The sequence below is a fragment of the Orycteropus afer genome, unplaced genomic scaffold, assembly GCF_000298275.1.
Source record: "Orycteropus afer afer isolate SDZICR_OR568_19922 unplaced genomic scaffold, OryAfe1.0 scaffold00036, whole genome shotgun sequence".
NCBI classification, from domain to species: Eukaryota; Metazoa; Chordata; class Mammalia; order Tubulidentata; family Orycteropodidae; genus Orycteropus; species Orycteropus afer.
In genome coordinates this window covers 299196-321001 of record NW_006921623.1, presented here as the reverse complement: position 1 = coordinate 321001, position 21806 = coordinate 299196, and the positions used below count along the sequence as shown (strand labels likewise).

Below are 21806 nucleotides of genomic sequence, written 5' to 3'. Positions count from 1 at the left end.
GAAACCCAAGGAGGGGTCGCTATGAGTCGGGGCTGACTCGACAGCACATAACAACAACAACAACAACGCCTAAGATATTGATCTTTATGCATTCCATTTCATTTTTGACAACTTCTAATTTTCCTAGATTCATACTTCATACATTCCATGTTCCAATTATTAATGGATGTTTGCATCTGTTTCTACTCATTTTGAGTTGTACCACATCAGCCAATGAAGGTCCTGAAAGCTTTACTCTACCCATATCGTTAAGGTTGTCTCTACTCTGAGGAGTCAGCTCTTCTTCAGTCAAATTTTGAGTAGCTTTTGACCTGATAGGCTAATCTTCTGGCATTATATCAGATAGTGTTTCAGGGCTATTCATAAAGTTTTCCAGTAACATATCAGACAGTGTTCCATGGCTATTCATAAGGTTTTCACTGGCCAATTGTTTGAGGAGTGGATGGCCTCTTCCTTCTTCCACGTCCGTCTTAGCCCAGAAGCTCTGCTGAAACCTGTCCACCATGGGTAACCCTGCTGGCATTTTGTAACACGGTGGCATAGCCTGCAGCCTCACAGCAACACGTAAGCCACCACAGGATGACAAACTGACAGACAAATTCATCTCCCTTAGTTTTTCCTAACCTCTTTGCACCTGCCTACCTCAGGCAATGACCTTAAAATAGAGCCTCCCACAAGTGAAAAGCAGCCCCCGAGCCCTGGCCTGCCTAGCTCTGGCCCCGCCTTAAAATTCAGCCATCCCCAAGTGAAAAGCAGCCCCTAAGCCCTGAGCTCACCTACCTCGGGCCCAGGCCTTATTATAGAGCTGCTCCCAAGTGAAAAGCAACCCAAGCCCCAGCCCGCCTACCTTGGACCCTGGCCTTAATAAAGAGCCAACCCCAAGCAAAAAGCAGCCCCCAGCCCTGGGCTTACCTACTTTGGGCCCTGGCCTTAATATAGAGCAGCCCCCAAGCCCTGGGCCCACCTACCTCAGGCCCTGGCCTTAATATAGAACAGCCCCCAAGCCCTGGGCCCACCTACCTCAGGCCCTGGCCTTAATATAGAGCAGCCCCCAAGCCCTGGGCCCACCTACCTCAGGCCCTGGCCTTAATAAAGAGCCTCCCCAAGCAAAAACCAGCCCCTGAGTCCTAGGCTTGTCCTCAGACCCCTGTCTTAATAAAGAGCAGTTACCAATCAAAAAGCAGCTCCCAGCCCCAGGCCCACATACCTCGGGCCCTGGCCTTAAAATAGAAGTACACTCAAGTGAAAAGCAGCTTCCAAGCCCTGAGCCCACCTACCTCAGGCCCCAGCCTTAACATAGAGCCACCACCAAGGCACTGGACTACTAACCAGAAGGTTGGCGGTTCAAACCCACCAGCCACTCCTTGGAAGAAAGATGGGGCAATCTACTTCCATAGTGATACTGCCTCGGAAACCCAAGGAGGAGTCGCTATGAGTCAGGTCTGACTTGAGGGCACATAACAACAACACCACCACCAAGTGAAAAGCAGCCCTCAAACCCTGGGCCTGCCTACCTCAGGCCCTGGCCTTAATAAAGAGCTGCCCCAAGCGAAAAGCAGCCCCTGAGTCCTGAACCTGTCTACCTCAGGCCTCTGTCTTAATAAAGAGCCATCACCAATCAAAAACCAGCTCCCAGTCCCTAGCGCACGTACCTTGGGCTCTGGCCTTAAAATAGAGGCACACCCAAGTGAAAAGTAGCTTCCAAGCCCTGGGCCTACCTACCTCAGGTCCCGGCCTTAATAAAGAGCTGCCCCCAAGCAAAAAGCAATGGCATACTATGCAACACTAAAGAATAATGTAGACTCTGTGAATTACCTCATAACATGGATGAACTTGGAGGACATTATGCTGAGTGAAATAAATCAACCACAGAAGGACAAATATTGTATTAGTTCACTATTGTAAAGAGTCAAGGAAGGGTTTATGTATGGAAGGAATCTTTCTTTATTGGTTACCAGGGATTGTGGGGAGAGGGAACACTACTAGATAGGTAGAGACAAGTATTGATTTGGGTGAAGGGAAGAGCAATTTACCAAAAGTGAGTGATGACCATGGTGGCACTGAGGAAGAGGAAGACAGAGAGAGGTACATGGGAGGTACAGACAACAAAGATGAGCCCTTTTTCATGTACAGTACTGTGTTGTCAGTGATGGCAGGCATGGATCTATGGGTGAATAGATGGGTAAACAAGCTGAATGATCAGGTATGTCTAGGCAGGGGGCAGTGTGCCCATGACCATGTATAGGGTTAGCAGATGATGTTTCTATGTGCATATTTATATATGCTATAAGAATGTCTGGGTGTATAGTAGAGCTGACAAGGGGAAGGTTGTAGTGGCTTCTTGATCACAGCCATCTACCCTGAGGGAGCAAGTAGTTGGATCTGTGGACTTGGGACTGTGATTGCAGGAGACATCAAGTTCATTTGGCATAACATAACACAAAAACATGATTCTACATCCTACTTTGGTAAGTAGTGACTGGGGTCTTAAAAGCTTGCAAGCAGACATCTAGATGCAACAATGGGTCTTTCCTCATTCATGGCAAAGAAAAATGAAGAAAACAAAAGGCACATGGAAACAATTAGTCCAAGGGACTAGTAGGCTATGTGATCCTCAGCCTATATGACCATGAGACCAGAAAAACTGTTTGGTGCCTGTCTACCACTGTCAACCACTCAGAGGGGAATCAGTGCAGGAGATAAAGTAGGAGAACAATGTGCAACAAAACTCAAAATCATAAAAAATAAAAACCAGGTTTACTGGTCTGGTAGATCCTGGTGAGACCCCTGAGACTATGGCCCCTAGTTACCCTTCAGGTCTGGAACTGAACTCACTCTGGTGCCTTCCAGTCAAACAATAGACAGGCATATGGAGTGAACATTTACATCAGGTAGATACACTCTTTGGAGGGATCAATCATGGGCAGTTTTTGCACAGGGAGATAGCTCAGGGAGCAGAGTGCATGGGAGGGAAGGATACAGGGAAAAGGTAACTACAGGGAGGAAGTGGGAAGAGAGCTGTTACATAGTGAAGAATTGCAGTCAATGTCATGAAACAAAATGTGCACAAAATGCTATATGGGAAATGAATTTGCTCTGTAAACTTCCACCCAAATCACAACAAAAATAAAGAAAAAAAAAAAGGACATTTTCCTACTTAACTACAATACCATTAATATTATTAAGATTAATCCTTCATTTAATGTCTTGGTAACCTTACAAGGCAGGTTTTATGTAAAGTCACGTGTTCTCTTCTCCAGGCTAAATGTCCTTTCCTCATCTGGTGTGATATCTGCCCCTTATTGTCTTGGTCTCATTGTTCAATAGCTCATCCTCAAAGGGTAGGACCATGGTCTCTAGGGGTGGAAACACCACAGCCTCCTAGGTTTCAAAGAGTTAGATCTTGGTTCTGGAGTGTGGGGGCAGTGAGATAGGGCCATATCCACTGCCCAAAACTGGGACTGCCATGCCCAAGGGACAGAGGAGTGAGGCCTGCCAAGCCAAGGTGTTGAGGTCACCACTCAGATGGACTAGGAGACTTGGGCCATCCAATGAAGGAGATATGTCCAGGTGCCAAGTTGACAAAGGGTGGAACTGAGGTAGTCAACTTGGCTGGGCCTGGTTTTGAGTGGCTAGGCAGCTAGATATTGTTATTCTTTGTGATGAGACTGGGAATCAATACCATGGTGGAATCTGCTGTGAGCAACTGAGTAACTGACTTAGGGATGTGGTCTGCTTCCATTCATTACACAAGAAGAAGCTTTGAGAAAGGAACACTTGGATCCTGCAGTTAGCCAAGTTTTCATTACACAGCTTACCATGTTGCCTGCTGATCTTGGGACTGTTTCTGGACTTGAACTAGTGGCCTGCTGTGTTGCTTGATAATCTTGGGACTGTGTCAATTTACTTGTCAACCTTGGGTTTGTCAGTTTCAGCAGCCAGCAGCTGCCTGAGTTAAGAGATGCATCTGGCTCCAGTGGACTGGGAGTAAGAGGCAGAACTAAAGCTCAAGGTAGAGGGGCCATCGGTGAGCCCCTAGAGCTGTCACTTTGAACTTGGAGTTGTAACATCCTAAACTGTAAGAGAATAAATCTTTGTTAAAGTCATCTACTTGTGGTATTTCTATTATAGCGCACTAAAGAAGCAAAACAAGGGCTCTTTTAAAAAATGGTATCAATTTCCCAGTGAGTGAAAGAGACTTCAGCCTTCAGTGATTCATCCTTCTGCTAATGCATGAAACAGCATTCACTTATTAAGCAGCTACAACACACATTGGGCTGCATATTTTGGCCCAGTATTGAGCTTTGGTCAACTAAACCTCCCTCTTTTGCTTTTTTTCCCCCTCATCTTTGGGTGGTATAAATGGTTAACACATTTGGCTGCTAACTGAAAGATTAGATTAGTACCTCAGAAGAAAGCTTTGGTGATCTACTTCCAGAACATCAACCATGAACACTCTGTGGAGCACAGTTCTATTCCCACATGATTGGACTGCCATGAATGGGAATCAACTCAATGGCAATTGGTTGCTGCTTTGTTTGTGTGTTTTCATGTAAGATACATTGTTGTTGTTGCTGTTGTTGTTATGTGCCGTTCAGTCAGACCTGACTAATAGAGACCCCCTCCTTGGGTTTCCAAGGTGGTTTCACTATAGAAGTAGATTGTCCAACCTTCCTTCCGAGGAGTGCCTGGTGGGTTTGAACCGCCAGCCTTCTGGTTAGCATTCAAGTGCCTTAGGCACTATGCTACCAGAGCTCCCATAAGGTACATTAGCTTCCCCTATCTTTTACTTATACTATTGATACCAGTGTTAGTCTTTATATTTACTACTCTGACATTTTATTTTGTTGGTTTAGGCTTCCCATTGGAGCCTACAAGATATTTTCTAATCCTGATTTAGTCACTTAGTTTTCTGTATAAATCTACCTCGCTGTTTTGAATCATCTCCAAAGTTGATTAGCATCTAACCTGTTTACTTGCCTAAGCTGTTGATTAAGGCTAATGCTCAGTCTTCTCTGGGGTAGGCACTGGATGCAAGGAATTTATTGAGGAATTTGTGTAAGTCCAGGAGTCAAAAGATCTGAGCATTCGTCCTGGGTCCCATTCTCTGAGGCTGTGTGACCTCAGCAATGTTCTTTCCCTCTGAGGTTGGACTCTAGTGTGCTTCCAGCTCTAAAATGATGCTCTGGGTCCTTGTGTATTTGTTCTGCTCTGTTTCTCTGCAAGTGGCCACAATTTTCCAAACAAGGAACCAGAGCTTGGAAATAGAATTTCACGTTTCTACAGATGGTAGCACCTACAGTTTCTTTGGTCTGAATAGAAGACTAATTTTTGCAGCAGTTTCTCAGTAATTCAGATTAGTTGAACATATATTTATTCAGCACCTTCTATGTGCCAGATACTGTTTTTAGATATTTGAGGTACAAAGACAAATAAGATGTAACCTTGGCCTCAAGGAGCTCACAGCCTAATGCAGGAAATAGACACTAAATCACTGACTCTAAAAAATGTGATATGTACTATAAGAGATATAAATAATACATGAGGAAACACACACACATACACTACACACATATGCACACATGTACACAAACTCACACATATTCATATTTTGCCTTCTATAAGAGCTTCATGGGAAATAGCTAGGTGATATAAATGATTAATGCTTTCAGTTGCCAACCAAAAGGTTGGAGATTTGAGTCCAACCAGAGGCATTTTGGAAGAAAGGCCTGGCAATCAACTCCCAAGAAATCAGCCATTGAAAACCCTGCAGAGCACAGTTCTACTCTGACACAAATTGGTCATGATGAGTAGGGATCGACTCAAGGGCAACTGGTTTAAGCTTCATGGAGGATATGATATTTGAATTGGGTCTTAAGTATTTTTTAGATGGAGAAGGGTAAGAGAAGAGCATTCCAGTGACAGGGGACAGTGTATGCAAAATCCTTAAGATACCAGGCTCAACCTGTTTGGGGAATAGGTCAGGATGTCTGGAGCTTAGCTCCACAATTGTCTGTTGTTGTTGTTGTTGTTGTTGTTGTTGTTATTTGCCATCGAGTCAGCTCCGACTCATAGCAACCCCTCCTTGGGTTTCCGAGGCAGTATCACTACAGAAGTAGGAATGCCCAACCTTCCTTCCGAGGAGTGACTGGTGGGTTGAACCGACAATTGTCTAGTGCCTCCCAATTTACAAAGCTGATCACTAGCTTTATCTTACTTGGGCCTCACCATGTTCCTGCAGAGTAGATGGAACAGGAATATGACTTCATGTTACCACTGAGAAGCCTGCAGCTCAGGAGGTTCCTGCCTTAATCAAGCTCACATGGCTTGGAAGTGGTAAAGCTAGGACTTGAACCCTAGGCCTCTGAATGCAAGACAGGGCTCTTTCCAAGTATGCCCTGCTGCTCCTCCACATAGCACATTCCTAAACCAAAAAAAAAAAAAAACCCTGTTGCCATCAGTTCAATTCTGACTAATAATGACCCTCATGTGTTATAGAGTAGAACTACTCCATGGGGTTCTCATGGCTATAATCTTTACGGAAGGAGGTGGTCAGGCCTTTCCTCCACAGTGCCACTGGGTAGGTTTGAACCACCAACCTTTAGGGAAGTAATCTGGTGCAAATCATTTGGCCATAGTATTTTAAAGGGGTAGAAAAGAAGTGTCTGGTGATTGTGAGCTGCTATTTAACACAGCATAATAGTTGCAACTTTTTCTTTCCTCTGGAAAAGAGGTGCACCTTCCTTATTATTTCAAAGATGAACAAATTGAGTCTTGGGACTAGTTCTCTAATCTCTCAAGAGCATTCCAAAATCAAACCCACTGCTATCAAGTTGATTCCAACTCATAGCGACTCCCATTGGGTTTCCAAGGCTATAAATCTTTTCAGATGTAGATTGCCCCATCTTCCTTCCACAAAGCAGCTGGTGGGTTTGAACCTCTGACTTTCTGGTTAGCAGCCAGATGCCTTATCCACTACACCACCAGAGCTCCTTCTTAGGAGCATTAGGGCTCAGAAAAGGGCAACAGAAAAGCCCCAGTGAGCCTGATCACAGCCTGGAGTTCCCAGGTGCCATTTCCCAGGACTTCCCTGTCAGGTTGGTGGGGAGAGGTGCCAGATGGAATAAATCCAGTGGACCATGGGAGAGAAGCAGGAACAAGCCCAGCAGTAAAATTAATCTAAGTTAGTTCCCCCTCAGCCCAGATTTGGAGAAAGAATCAACAGTGCCATCAGAAATTATCCTAACACTCCCATTAGACTACATCACCATGTCTCAACCAAGGCCCCCAGATGCTCAGAATCCTCATCATTGACCAGGGATCCATGTGGGAATTCATGTCTCCAGAGAATGTTATTAACTGCTTCATAGTGGAATTCTAGTAAGAATAAGAATAGCTTTAGGGAACTGACCCCTAGCACTATGCTACATGCAGCTCTCTGGTGTCCTGGCCCCAGCATCCCCAGTCCATCCATTCAGTTAGCCCAGGGATTCAAGGACAATTACACAGAGATACTAGTGGAGTTAAGAATGAATAAGAGTGAAAAGTCCACTTATAGCATCCTCAGGCTCCAAGTGCAGCAGGTACATCCTCATGGTGAGAGGCCGCTTGAGAAAGACCACAGAAAATCTTCTGGGCAAGGAAAATTGTTAGTTTTGTTGGCTGGTGAGTTTAAAAAATAAACTCTGACTTATGTTTGCTTTTTCATTTTGTGAATCTCACAAAGACCGTCATAATAACCAAACCAAAAAACAAGCTCACTACTGTGGATTCGGATCTGACTCATAGCGACCCCTCCTTGGGAATTGTCCACAAACTTGATGACAGCCAAACTGTTTTTCTAATCTCAATTTTTATCTTACTTTCTAGGTCTTGTTCATGTGTATATTATTACCTCCTTCTGGAAAGACTTTCTCCTCTTGCCTTCCAGGACACCATACTTGTCTGGTTTTCCTCCTACTCGATGGCCCACCCTTTCTCCTTTGCTAGTTCTTCCTTATCACCCCAACATTGACTCTTCCTTCTTCTTCTGGAGTCACTTCCTTTATAATCTTACCAAGTTCTATGGCTTTAAATGCTACTACAAGCTGATAAAGAAGCCTTGATGGCAGAGTGGTTAAAGTGCTTGTCAGCTAACTGAAAGCTTTGTGGTTCAAACCCATCTGCTGCTCTGTAGGAGAAAGATATGACAGTCTGCTTCCACAAAAATTTACAGTCTTGGAAACCCTATGGGACAGTTCTACCATGCCCTATATGGTCACTATGATTCAGAATCAATTCTATGGCAGTGGATGTGTGTGTACGTGGTGTATAAACTGACAAAAGAAAGGCTGGGTGTTTACTTCCAAAAATCAGCTAATGAAAACCCTATGTACCACAATAGTTCAATCTGCAGCCAATCATGGGGATGGCATATGACTGGGCAGTGTTTCATTGTGTTATGGTTGGGGTCACCATGAGTTGGGAGACCACTTGATGTCAGCAAACATATGTAAGCTGAAAACTACCCAATTTGTAGTTACTGACCTGAACCTCTCCTAAGTCAAATGCATGTCCTCACCCCGACTTAAATATCTAATTGACATCACAAATGTAACACATCCAAAATTAAAATGATAATGGAAAAAACAAAACAAAACACCTCACTGCCATTGAGTCGATTTAACTCATAGCAACCCCTCCTTGGGTTTCCAAGGCAGTATCTCTATGCAATCCCTCCTTGGGTTTACAAGGTGGTATCTCTATGCGACCCTTCCTTGGGTTTCTGATGCTGTACCTCTACAGAAGTAGATTGCCCAACCTTCCTTCTAAGGAGTGGCTGGTGGGTCTGAACTGCCAGGCTTCTGGTTAGCAGTCAAGTGCCTTAGACACTATGCTACCAGAGCTCCTTCTTGGTCCTCTCTAGTCTTAGTGAATGGTTCTACCTCTCACTTCATCAAGAAAGTCCAAACACTAGGAATGATCCTCCAGCCCTCCTTTTCCTTATACTCTGCATTCAATCCCTTAGCCAGTCTGTCAGCTATATACTCCAAATTGAACCTCTTCTCACTACTTTCACTACTCATTACTTCCTCCTTCCTCCACAACTTCCAGAGTGGACAGTGAGCATCCACTGTCCCTCTCACCTGTGTCATTGTAATAACCTCCTAATTGGTCTCCTCTCCTTCTTACTCCCTGCAGATGATCACTGTGAGGTTTTGTTGTTGTTGGTGGTGGTGGTGAAAATACACACAACAAAACATACACCCATTCAACATCTTCTACATCTACATTTAATGACATTGGTTACATTCTTCACATTATGTCACTTTTTTCACTATCACTGGCCATATTCTTTCACCATTAACTTAGATTTTTTTATCTGCTAAATTTCTCTGTGTTTTAGAGTTACTTTTGTCAATTTGATCTCATATAGGTAATTCCTTAAAAGAACATAATGCTCAAGGTGAGCAATCTTTACTAGTTGACCTAAATGGTTGTTTAATTTAAAAATGACTTCATAGGAGACTTTAATATACCACTTTCAATCAAAGATATAACAATTGGAAAGAAACTCAACAAAGGTGCAGAAGGGCTAAACAATACAATCCACCAACTTGACCTTATACACATCTACAGAGCGCTTTACCCAACAACAGCACAATACACATTCTTTTCCAGTGCACATGGAACATTCTCCAGGATAGCCCATATGGTAGGCCATAAAGCAAGCCTTAATAAATTTAAAAACATTGAAATACTGCAAAGCATCTTCTCAGATCACAATGCTACAAAATTAGAAATCAACAAGAGGAAGATCAATGGAAAAAGAGCAAACACATGGAAACTGAATAACACCCTCCTTGAAAATGACTTAGTAATGGAAGAAGTAAAAAATGAAATTAAAAAAAAAAATCCTTGAATCAAACGAGAATGAAAACACAACAAACCAAAATCTTTGGGACACAGCAAAATCAGTGATTAGAGGCTAATTTATAGCAATAATTGCACACATCAAAAAAGAAGAAAGAGCTAAAATCAACACTTTAATCCAACATCTCCAAAAATGAGAAAAAGAGCAGCAAAAAAAGCCTACAGTCACCAGAAGAAAAGAAATAATAAAGATTCGAGCAGAAATCAATGAAACAGAAAATAGAAAGACAATAGAAAAAATCCACAAGACTGGAAGTTGGTGTTTTGAACAGAGAAATAAAATTGACAAACCACTGGTAAATTTAACAAAGGAAAAGAGGGAGAGAATACAAATAACACAAATAAAAAATGAATGGGATGATGTCACAACAGAACCAACAGAAATTAAAATGATAATATCAGGATACTATGAAAAACTATACTCCAAAAAATTTGAAAAATTTAGAAGAAATGGACAGTTTTCTAGAAACATACTACTTACCTAAACTAATACAGACCGAGGTGGAAACATTGAACAGACTCATAACAAAAGAAGAAATTGAACATGTCATTAAAAAAATTACCAACAAAAAAAAAGCCCTAGCCCAGATGGTTTCACTGGAGAATTCTACCAAATGTTCAGAGAAGAACTGACACCAATCCTACTCAAACTCTTCCAGAACATAGAAAAGGATGGAATCCTCCCAAATTCATTTTATGAAGCAAGTATAACCTTCATACCAAAACCAGGCAAAGACACCACTAAAAAGGAAAACTACAGATCAATATCCCTCATGAATATATGTGCAAAAATCTATAATAAAATCCTAGGCAATAGACTCCAACAATCTATCTATCTATCTATCTATCTATCTATACATATATGTACATATACAGTATGACCAGGTAGGGTTCATACCAGGTGTGCAAGGATGTTCAACATTAGAAAAGCCATCAATGTCATCCATCAAATAAATAAAACAAAGGAAAATAACCACAGGATCATATCAATCGATGCAGAAAAGGCATTTGATCAAATCCAACACCATTCCTGATAAAAACTCTCAGCAAAATCAGAATAGAAGGAAAATTCCTCAACAAACCAACAGCCAACATTATTCTCACTGAAGAGAGATGAAACCATTCCTTTTGCAAACAGGAACCAGACAAAGATGCCCTCTATCTACCACTTCTATTCAAGATTGTATTGGAAGTCCTAGCCAGGGCAATAAGGCAAGAAAAGGAAATCAAAGGCATCCAAATTGGTAAGGAAGAAGTCAAACTATCCCTCTTTGCTGATGATATAATCCTGTACATAGAAAACCCCAGAGACTTAGTCAAAAATCTACTGGAACTGTTAGCAGACATTTCTTGAGCCTCTGCTAGGTGCTAGGAACTGTGGTGGCCACTGAGAACACAAAAATGGATGTCACTGTCTCTGCTGTCCAGGAATTCACAGACTAGCAAAAGAAAGATATAGGCAGGCAAATAAGAAGTGACCCCTCTATATGGCAGATAGGAAGGGTGGCCGGATTCCAAAGAGGAGAGTGACCAACTGTGTGAAGGGGATAATGTGTAGCAGCATGGCATGTATTTACAGAAAGCAGTAGGTATTCTGTGTGTCTGGAGCTTGGAGTACCTGGGAGAGAGTGAGGTGGGACCGTAAGTGGCACAAAAAAGCAGGAATGGTAGGCCGTTAAGGGAATTACACATCTTGCTAAGAAATTCTTCCAAAGCTACTGAAGACCTACTCAGCTAATAACCCTAAGGTTGCTTGTTCAAACCTACCCAACAGCATGGCAGAAGAACCACACCTGGTGAATGGCTTCCATTAAGAATACAGCCAACCCCACTCTGAAACTGATGGAGTCTGCACAAATGAATTCCTAAATAAACTAATATATCACCAAAGCTATTGAAGATCTGATGTAAAGCAGAATTTTTTTATTTTGAAAATTCGGAATCCATTCACTTACTCATTTATTCAATCATTATATCTCCCCTCCCCCCATCTCCTGGGATAGGGGAGGGGGATGAGGTTTGATGGAATTTCTGAGGAAGTAGCACTTGCTTAGACTAAATCGGGCCTTCCTGTTCCTGCTCCTCAATGGCGCTTCCTCCTTCCCTGCTCTGTTCCTCCTCCAGGAGTCACAGGTTAGCTCCTCCATAGCTCTCACTCTTCTTCTTCTTCTTCTTTTTAATAATTTGTGTTTTAGGTGAAAGCTTAAAACACAAATTATGCTTCTCTTTAACAATTTTTATACAATTGTTCTGTGCCTTTGCTTGTAATTTTTACAATGTATCAGCACTCTCATTATTTCCATTCTGCTTGCTCTGTTTCCAGTGATCTAGCTTCCCTTCCCCTCCTTGACTTCTCATCTTTGCTTTTGGGTAACTCTTTGGTCTCATATAGTTAATTGCTTAAGAGAGCACATTGCTCATGGGTGATATTGTTTATTTTATAATCTAATCTATTATTTGGCTGAAAGGTGACCTGCAGAAATAGCTTCAGTTCTAAGGTCAAAGGGTAACTTAAAACGACAACCTCAGAGATTCCTTTAGTCTCTATTGGCCCGTTAGGTCTGGTCTTCTTTAGCAGTTTTGAGTTTTGTTCTAACATTTTTCTCCTGTTTTGTCTGAGATCTTCTATTATGTCTGGACAGAATGGTTGGTAGTGGTAGCTGGGCACCATCTAGTTCTTCTGGTTAGAAGAGCTTGTGGTTTGTGTGGGCTATTAGTACTGTTGTGTAGTTTCTTCTTTGAGCCTTCAATTTCCTTCATTCTCTTTTGCTCCATACAAGTAGAGACCAATAGTTGTATCTTAGATGTCAGCTCCTAAGCTTTTAAGACCCCAGACACTACTCATCAAACTAGAATGTAGAACATTATCTTTGTGAATTATATTATGCCAATTGACTATGTTGCCCCTCTAGACCATGGACCCAAGCATTTTGATGCAGTAAACCAATCCCACAAGTTGTTTGGATATGTCTAGAAAGCCTCAGTTACTGTGTCAATCAATATATCTTAAACTCAACTCACTGCCATCGAGTCAATTCGAGTCATAGCAACCCCTCCTTGGGTTTCTGAGGCAGTATCACTACAGAAGTAGATTGCCCAACCTTCCTTCTGAGGAGTGGCTGGTGGGTTTGAACTGCCAGCCTTCTGGTTAGCAATCAAATGCCTTAGGCACTCTGCCACCAGAGCTCCCAATATATCTTAAGCTGCTCTTATATGCTAAGTGCAGTGGTAGGCTCTGAGTATATGGTATATAATAGATAGTCATATTCCTTGCTTTTATAGAGCTAACAATCCATAAGATCCTGAGGAAGTATACATGGCAGCTCCTGTCCTGGAGAACTGTATAAATAGGATAATTTATTATAACAAGGAACTGAAACAATTCTCCCAATAAAGGTATGTGTTTAAGCAAATCATAGCATGGCCATATAATGGAATATTTTGTAGCCATTAAAATAATGTTTTCAAAGAGCTCTTAATAGCATAAGAGAAATATCTACGGTACTTACTGAAAAAAGCAGGGTAAAAATTTCAGAGTGATATATATCTACAAAGAAAAAGAAACATAAAAAAGAGAATAAAATATACAAACATATTAATTATGGCTGCTTCTCAGCAGAGTGTTTATTCTGCTATTTTATACATTTCCTGCACCAACAAGGTTTCTCTATTAAGCACATATTTCATTTTCCAACCCACTATTTACTGAAAGAGGACAAAAATGAACACAACAAGAAATAAAAAATTGGAAGAAAAAAATCAGGACAGACACTTGTCTACTTGATATGATTTAGGTGTCATCATACTTGGAGGGCTGGGATAGTGGGGACATCTTGCCTTAGAGTGATTCTTGTAAGATCCACAGCAGGTCTTTTCTCTTTCATCCATGAAAGGTATTAACAGCTGCTGTCCGAGTGAGTGCAGCATAGAAACAAAAATGTGCCACAGAACACTCTGGCATGGCAAGTTCTATGGAGAAGTCAATCTTCCCTCCTGGACATTTCTCCTGGTTATGCACTTTCCTGGAGGAGACTATCCAAAGACTTTTCCAGAGAACACAGTAAGCAAGAGGATCCTGGCCACAGAGGAAGCAGATATTCTTTTTAAAAATAAAAATAAGCTCTTCCCAACATCCTCATTTTCCTTTAACCTTTGGCATCTTCAAGTCCTGCTAACCACTAATAATTTCTTTTCTCATCTCTTCCAGGAAATGATCGAAATGGCCTAGATTTCAACAGACAGGTAAGGCCTTGGGTCAGAAGAAAACCTTTATACCTTTAAGTTTGGTAGATCAACTATACTGTGTCAAATGTGGGGAATACAGAGAAGATTAAGTGAAGTTTGAGGGTGCTTATTCATAGAATTCCATCTTTCAGGATTGGAAGAGGTCTTTAAAGGACCTTGAGTCCACCCCCTCACCTCAACCCATGATTCCAATGCTGGAATCTCCTCTTCAGTATAGCCTCAAAAAAGACAAACAGAACATCAATTTAGGATTAACTGCTTGTCATGCCAGACGTGGTCCAGAAATCTAAGACAACAGCTCTTTTCCTGTCAAAGCTTAGCTTGAGTTTTCTGAGTCTGTTTGTGTGGACCAACTATGTGTAGAGGAATGTATGAAGCCCTTTGGGGAAGAATGAAATGCCTGTTTTCCTCAGGGAACTCCAGATTTAAAGGAAGGACAGGTAAAATAAAAAGAGCTCACAAATGAGTACATAACCAGGCTCAGGGGGTCAATGTAGACACAGCTTGGTGCTTTTAAAGAGAACCAAGTTGGGTGGGTTTAGAGTTTGTCAGGGGAGGCATTGGGTGGGGGAAGGTTGTATTGGAAAGAATGGGAGAATGGATGGAGATGGATGTGTAAAGAGAAGCATTAAGCAGTGGGTAAAGACTTTACCCTTGAGGTTTGAGCTTATGGGAAAAGTGGAGAGTGGAGTTAGATAATATGGGGCATCAGAAGCAGATGGTGGGAGTGGATGAGTTTATTGGTAGGTGAAACTCTAAGCTGTAGACATGCAGTAAGCAATAATTTGTAGGTCCAAGAGTGAGGCAGAGAATCAGAGACAAAATGAGAGAACCTGGGTTCTAGTCTCTGTTCTACCATTCAGTAGCTGTATTACCTTGGTCAAATCACTTAAGTTTGGAGGGGTGGGGTTGAGTATTCTTAGCCAAAAATATTAATTTATTCCATACATTTGTGGGGACACTTACACTATGCCAGTTGTGGGAATACAAAGAAAAGTATGACATGGTCCCTGGCCTGGAGGAGCCCACAGTCCAGTAGCTGAGAGACAAAAGAAAGAGAGAGAGATTTTAAGCAAATAATTATAATACATTCTCATTGTGCTTTACTAGAAGTGTGTGAAAAGGATGGTGTCAAACAGAAATGGCAATAGTTCATTTTGTCTGGGAGTTTAGGGGAGACTTCATGGAAGAGGTGATATTGAGTCTAGCTCTGAAGGATCAATAGGAATCTGTCAGTCAGAGAAAAGTGGAGTGGAGAGAGAGAGATAGGAAGTGGGGAGGGAAGACAGTCCCAAGGTGGGGCACACTGGACAATCTCTAGAGTTCCTTCTCACTCTGATATTCTGAGTCCAGGTTTAGATGGAAATCAAACACAGACACATGTTCTTCTCCTCCTTGATCTGTAGAATGGTTTAAAATCACTACTAATGTTTCCTAAAAAGCTACTAACTCTGGGTATACCCTTCACAGTCACAGAGAGGACTACTCTTGAATCCTATGCCAGAATCTCTTACAGTGGTTTCACTAGGGTTGGTATCACCCACTGTGGTAACACATGGTGTCACCCACCTCCATAGACCTCCTCCCATACCAAACCATACAGAATCTTTAGTAATGTTTATCAACTTTGATCATAGAATAATACGTGCTAAATATACTTATAAATTACCAAATTGTTTTATAAAATCTTTCTACATTAATTACAACATTATTAGTAACTCAGCAGAAACCTCTTTTTTATTTTTCTCCTTCTATTCCTTTAATTACTACTTCATTCTCAAAAGTTATTGGTATAGGTTCACAAATACTAAACCAAAACCAAATTCACTGCCATCGAGTTGAATCCAACCCATAGCAACCCTTCCTTGGGTTTCCAAGGTGGTATCTCTATGGAAGTAGATTGCCCAATCTTCCTTCTGAGGAGTGGCTGGTGAGTTTGAACTGCCAGCCTTCTGGTTAGAAGTCAAATGCCTTAGACACTACTAAAACACCAAAATTTGTCAAAATTGTTAACTGTAAAAACACCAGCAGCAACAAAACCTATGGAGCAGTGCATGGTTGTAGCACGTGGAGATGAAACCACAGTGATTCTAAGCACCATTCTAATTGGCTAACAATGACAGCTCTGACCAGAGCATGTTAGAATGTTTAAAAAGTAAATTAGCCTGGAGTTTTAGACTTGTAGGTATATTGATTCATGTAAGCTTGGTTTAAGAAAAATGTTTTTGTTGTTATAACTAACTACAGGGATATTTTTATTAAAAAATAATAAATTTATGCTAAAGCACTGAGCAAAATTTTAAAGACAGTCATTTTGGTGTCACCCCCTTTTACAGTCAGTCAGTATCTGTATCCCCTATACCCTCTTAGTGATCTCTTAGGCAGGCAATTTCAGCAATTTTGCTCATTGGAGATCCTGGGAAGTTATCTACACTGACAGAGGCTAACTACTCTCCCTCTCCACTTGAGACCTAAATTGAAGATACATCTTCAATTAAAGAGTGATGTAGGTTAGCTATGAGAAAGGACTTCTAACTAATGAGGTTGGTTAAACACTGGAACAGCTATCAAGGTGGGGACTCAGCAAGGTCTTTAAATGAGAGACAGATTCTTATCTGAGGGGCAGTTTGGCTGGTTTTTCCTCAAGAGCAGGAGGATGGAGATCCCCAAGGATTCTGCGATCCCGAAGGAGATCCTAAGCAGATTGGGATGTGGCCTGTGCCCTGTGCTTTCTGCCCTGAGGACTCAGGATCTACTGGCCCAAGGTCTACCTCTCACTGCCCTGGGCCCTTGGCTGAGATGCATGGGAGAGCCCATTCCATACTAAGACATGGCCACACCAGCCCAGCCAGAAGGTAGTCTTCACAGGCCTGATATGTTTGGTTGTCTGTATTAGCTGTCTGAGCTCAGCTTGAGAAATCCTCACACTGGGACCAAGGCTGGTGGCAGGCCCTTTGCCCTAGGCTGCCTCCAGGGAGGCCCCTGACCATTCTGAACATATTTGGGGACATGATTTCTTTACCAGCTTGACGAACTTATCCTGGCTTCTCCCAGGAGTGAGCCTCACTTGAGTTTGTTTCCCTTGGATGAGCCACATGGGATGGGGCTTTCCCTCCCTCCCCTGGGAGGAGTTTTTGGATTTCTCATTACTGACAAGAACCAACATGACAAGGCTTTCTTTTAAAAGAGGGGGGAATTCTGGAGGAAGAGATGCTTAGCCAAGTCACACTCATTTACACGTTTGTACACCTCTGCTGCTCACAAGAATACCCCCAACCAGAGAACCTGTGCCCAAGTCTCCTCCTCTCCCCTTCTCACTCTGTCATTCAGATGCCACCAGACGCTGACTCCCACACACTCCCATTCGTAGTTGGGCCCACAAGACACTTCAGGCTACTCCACTGACAGTCGAGTCAGTTGCTGTGGAGTCGATTCCAACCTATGTCAATCCCATGTGTGTCAGAGTAGAACTGTGCTCCATAGGTTCTCACTGGCTGAATTTTTGGAAGTAGATCATGAGGCTTCTTCATGGCACCTCTGGGTGAATCAAACTTCAAACCTTTCGGTTACACAAGTGTGTTTACCATTTGTACCACCAGAGACTCTAGTTAGGGCCCCACTTTTCACAGCAAGGGAAGTAAATCAACATTTACCAGCTGCTGAACCCTGTGCAACGTGCTTTTGATGCTTTATCTCATCTAATTCTCACTACAGATCAATGAGATAATTGTTACCATCCCATTTTCTAGGTGAGGAAACTGCCTCCAAGGCAACCCCACCTTTTTCAGCAAAGGCATTGAGAGATGAAGTAACTTGCCCAAGGTCACACAATTGGTCAGGCAGTAGAGCTGGGATCTGAATCTTCTCTTTGAATACAGAGCCTATTTTTCCTATAGCACCTTGCTGCATCCTCCTCCTCTGTGCTCTCTCACCTCTCTTCTCCCTATATAATCTATATAATATACACCAGCCTTAGGGAGAGGCCTGGGAGCCAGAGTGCAGTGTGACCTCACTGTGACTAACCGGGAGGAAATCAGAGGTATAGGGAATAGGGAGAGGAAAAAGTTGTGTAGGAGCAAACTCTGTATCTGATTCAGAAAAAGGGTTGGCAGACACAGGAGCACGAAACAGGAGCTGCTGCACTTGGTGAAGCTCTGGTTGGCTCCAGTTGGAAGGCCCCAAGTCAGTTGCTGCAGTTGGGATTTATAGCCAGGTGCTACATAAACTTCAGTGCTGGAATTGCATTAGCAAAGGATGTTGGCTTATCAGGAAGTTTCCATGTTGAGTCATACACACACACACACACACACACACACATATAACAAGTGGACAAATATCTAGAAACATTTGTACTATGTAAGTGTTTTCTATCATTATAACTATGTCAGTAGGCATGGAGAGACCCAGATATGAGAGATATTTCTGAGATAAGTTTAGGAGGATTTTGACAACAGGTTGGACATGGACAGCAAAGGAGAAAGAAGAGTCTAGCATGATTCTGAGATTTCTAGCTTGGGATGCTGAGCATCAGTGGGACTACAGCCAGAGACAGGAGGTAGAGCAAATTGTCCAGATGGTAAGAAAAGGAAAAACAGCAGATAACAATCTTTAGGTGTCTAAATTATGGTGAGAGATTTGGGACTGAAGCCCAGGAGATAGGTCAGGACTGAAGATGGATGTTGAGGAGTCATCATTGACTTGGTGTTAACTGAAGTGATGGGAGAAAGGGAGATCATCCAGGGAGGGTGTGTGGAGTGAGAAGAGGACCAAGGACAGAACCCAGAGGAAAAGGGACATTTAAAAGACAGGCTAAGGAGTGTGGGCCATAGATGAGACTAAGAAGGAATGATCAAGGGGACAAAAGGGAAACCAAGCCCACAAAGTGAAAGGCTTCCAGGAAACTGGGGATAGCCAACAGCATCAACAGCATACAGAGAGATTGTGGAGCTCAAAGCTTAAGAGCAGCCTAGTGAAATGAACAGTGGTGGCCTCATCATGGTGTCTATAGTATCCATAGTGAGAGTAGATGCTGGATTGAGGGGCAAGTAGGAATTACGGAAACGATGGAGACAAGGGTTGCAGAATTCCCCTTCAAGTTGTGTGATGATAAGAGGGTGGAAGTATGGGCCTAAAGTGGAGACAGTGTGAAGAGAAGGATTTTGGGGATGAGAGAGACTTGAGTGGGTTGTGGATCTGGAGAGAAATAGCAGATGCAGTATGGGAGAAAGAAAAGAGAATCTAAAGGAAGAGAGGACCCAATGGAAAGCTTAGCCTAGAAGTAGAGGGTTCTTCTGAGGGAGAACAAGGGCTAAGTGCCTTGCCAGTGAGTTCAGGAGCCCAGAAGATAGGTCTTTTGGCCACAGAATTTATCTACTTCCATTTTCGCTCTTTAGGACAAGAGCTAACTTCAGAATTACATTAAGAAGTGGAATTGCCTTAAAGGAGCTTGTAGAGTCCACAGTGACAGATACACACTTGAGTAGCCTCATCATGGCCTGTTCTGGTGACTTCTGGATCTGCCATCATCCAGGGCCATGGGTTTCCACCAAGATAGATCAAAGCAGTGTTTCTGTGTAATGTTGTTTTTTAGAAGACCTCCTAAAAGTTCTCGGGGGCCAGAGGAGAGTCTGGAGCAAGGTGGTAGGTATCTTGGCCTTAAGATTCCTGTCCTCAAAGCTAAGACTCAGTGGCCTGTGTTTCCCCTCAGTCCTAGGCTTGGGCAATGTTTTGAGCTCACCCACACCAATATATGGTTCTCCTAGGAGTCTGGTGTAACTGTGGTTAAAACATTGGGCTGCTAACCAAAAGGTCAGTGGTTTGAAGCCACCAGCCACTCTACAGGAGAAAGATGAAGCAGTCTACTTCTGTAAAGATTTACAGCATTGGAAACCCTATAGGGAAGTTCTACTCTGTACTGTATGGTCACTATAAGTTGGAATTGACTCAATGGCATAGGTTTGGTTTTGGTTTGGTACCTTTCTCTGGACCCCTATGCCAGCTAGTTCAGAGCAGTTTCCCTAATACTGTATTTAGTTTGTAACCACATAGGACTTTTCTTTACTGTTTTCTCAAACACAACGGAACAACTATCATGATTGACTGGTTGCCCTGGTATGCTTTGATTCATGGTATTTAATTGGTTCAATGTGGCATCTTCCCTCAAATCAACACAATTCAGCCTCAGGAATGATCTCTGAAGATCCTGAATATTGGAAAGGCTTCTCCAGGGAGGCCCATAAGGGAGACACAGAGAAGGCATGACCAGAATCTTAAGCTGGCTCTTGGGGATATGTGGGTGACAGCAGATTTAGCCCCCAGCACCATCAAGAATAGCCTCAGAAGAGCAGGCAGTGGTGCAGCTGAATTAAGTGGCTGAATTTGACAGATTAGTTCTGTAAATCTGTACTTAACTGAGTGTTGAGGAGTCAGGCAGAAAAACATGGTCCCTGCCCCACAGGAGCTTCTAGCCTAGTGGGAAGCAAATGCAGTTGAAGTTGTGGAAGAGAGAGAGGGCCTTGCCATCATGTCAGTGGGGCTGGATGGGGCTGGTTCATGAGTCTAAGGAAGCCCAGCAGGTGAATAAACCCTCAGGGTCGTGGGTTCAATAAGCAGGTGGGAGACTCAGAGGCTTCCCTGTGAAAGACCTCAGAGGTTGAGAATTAAGGATAGCAAGATGATCTTATTCTCCAAAAGTTGTTTCCCTCTGCTGCTAATGTTTACTAAAAGTAGCAGGTTTCAGCTTCTGGCTCTGTACCACCGGGTGGAGGAAGGATTGAAGGTAGAGGGTCAGGCTAGGAGAGAGAAGAACATGAGGAACTGGTGAACCACATTTTGCTTAATCCTAAATAAGTGTAAGTTGCCATCAGCTTGGTTACAACTCATAGCAATCCCATGTACAACAGCATGAAACACTGCCCAGTCCTGCGCCATCTTCACAGTTGTTGGTATGCTCCAGTACACTGTTGTATACACTGTGCGTTTTGAGTGCCTTCCTACCTAGGGGGCTCATCTCCAGCATTATATGGAACTGAATTCTGTTGTGATCCATTCAGTTTTCATTGGCTGATTTTTGGCTGTTGATTGCCAGGCTTTTCTTCCTAGTCTGCCTTAATCAGGAAGCTCTTCTGAAACCTGTCCACCATGGGTGACCCTGCTGGTATTTGAAATACCAGTGACATAGCTTCCAGCATCACACCAACATGCAAGCCACCACAATATAAAAAAATGACATATGGGTGGTGGAATCCTAAGCAGTAGAGTTGGGCTTTAGGGTATCAATATATAACATCCTCTTTCTCTCCCCCCTCCAAGGTGCCAACTCAATTGAAAAATAGATATAGAAGCCTACAGAGCTGTATTGGAGACATGGTTTTGATGTATGGCCACAGTGGGCTTTCTAGGACCTCACTGCAGAATTAAATGCACCTACCAGCCCCACATAGAGCTGGCAGAGAGCACCTAAAAGTACCCTCTTCACTAACAGACAGCTTTGAAGAGAGGGTTCAGAAGAGGGACCAAGACCTACCTCTCACAAACACACTTCCTTCTAACTCTTAAGTTTTCAGCCTTATCAGAGCCAGTATCCCTTGTTACTAGGATCTGTAAAGCTCCTTTAATACTGTAAAATAAAATTTATTGAAAATATAAAT

The 21806-nt window shown here is 42.7% G+C and overlaps 1 protein-coding gene across 1 annotated transcript in view; it reads left to right on the top strand.

Moving 5' to 3' along the window:
• POU2F3 (POU class 2 homeobox 3) overlaps positions 1-21806 on the top strand; it is a 116180-nt gene that overhangs the window by 26645 nt on the left and 67729 nt on the right. Inside the window, exon 3 of the mRNA XM_007936423.2 lies at positions 14120-14154. Within this exon, the coding sequence (XP_007934614.2) occupies positions 14120-14154 (35 nt within the window). The remainder of the gene's footprint in view (positions 1-14119; positions 14155-21806) is intronic.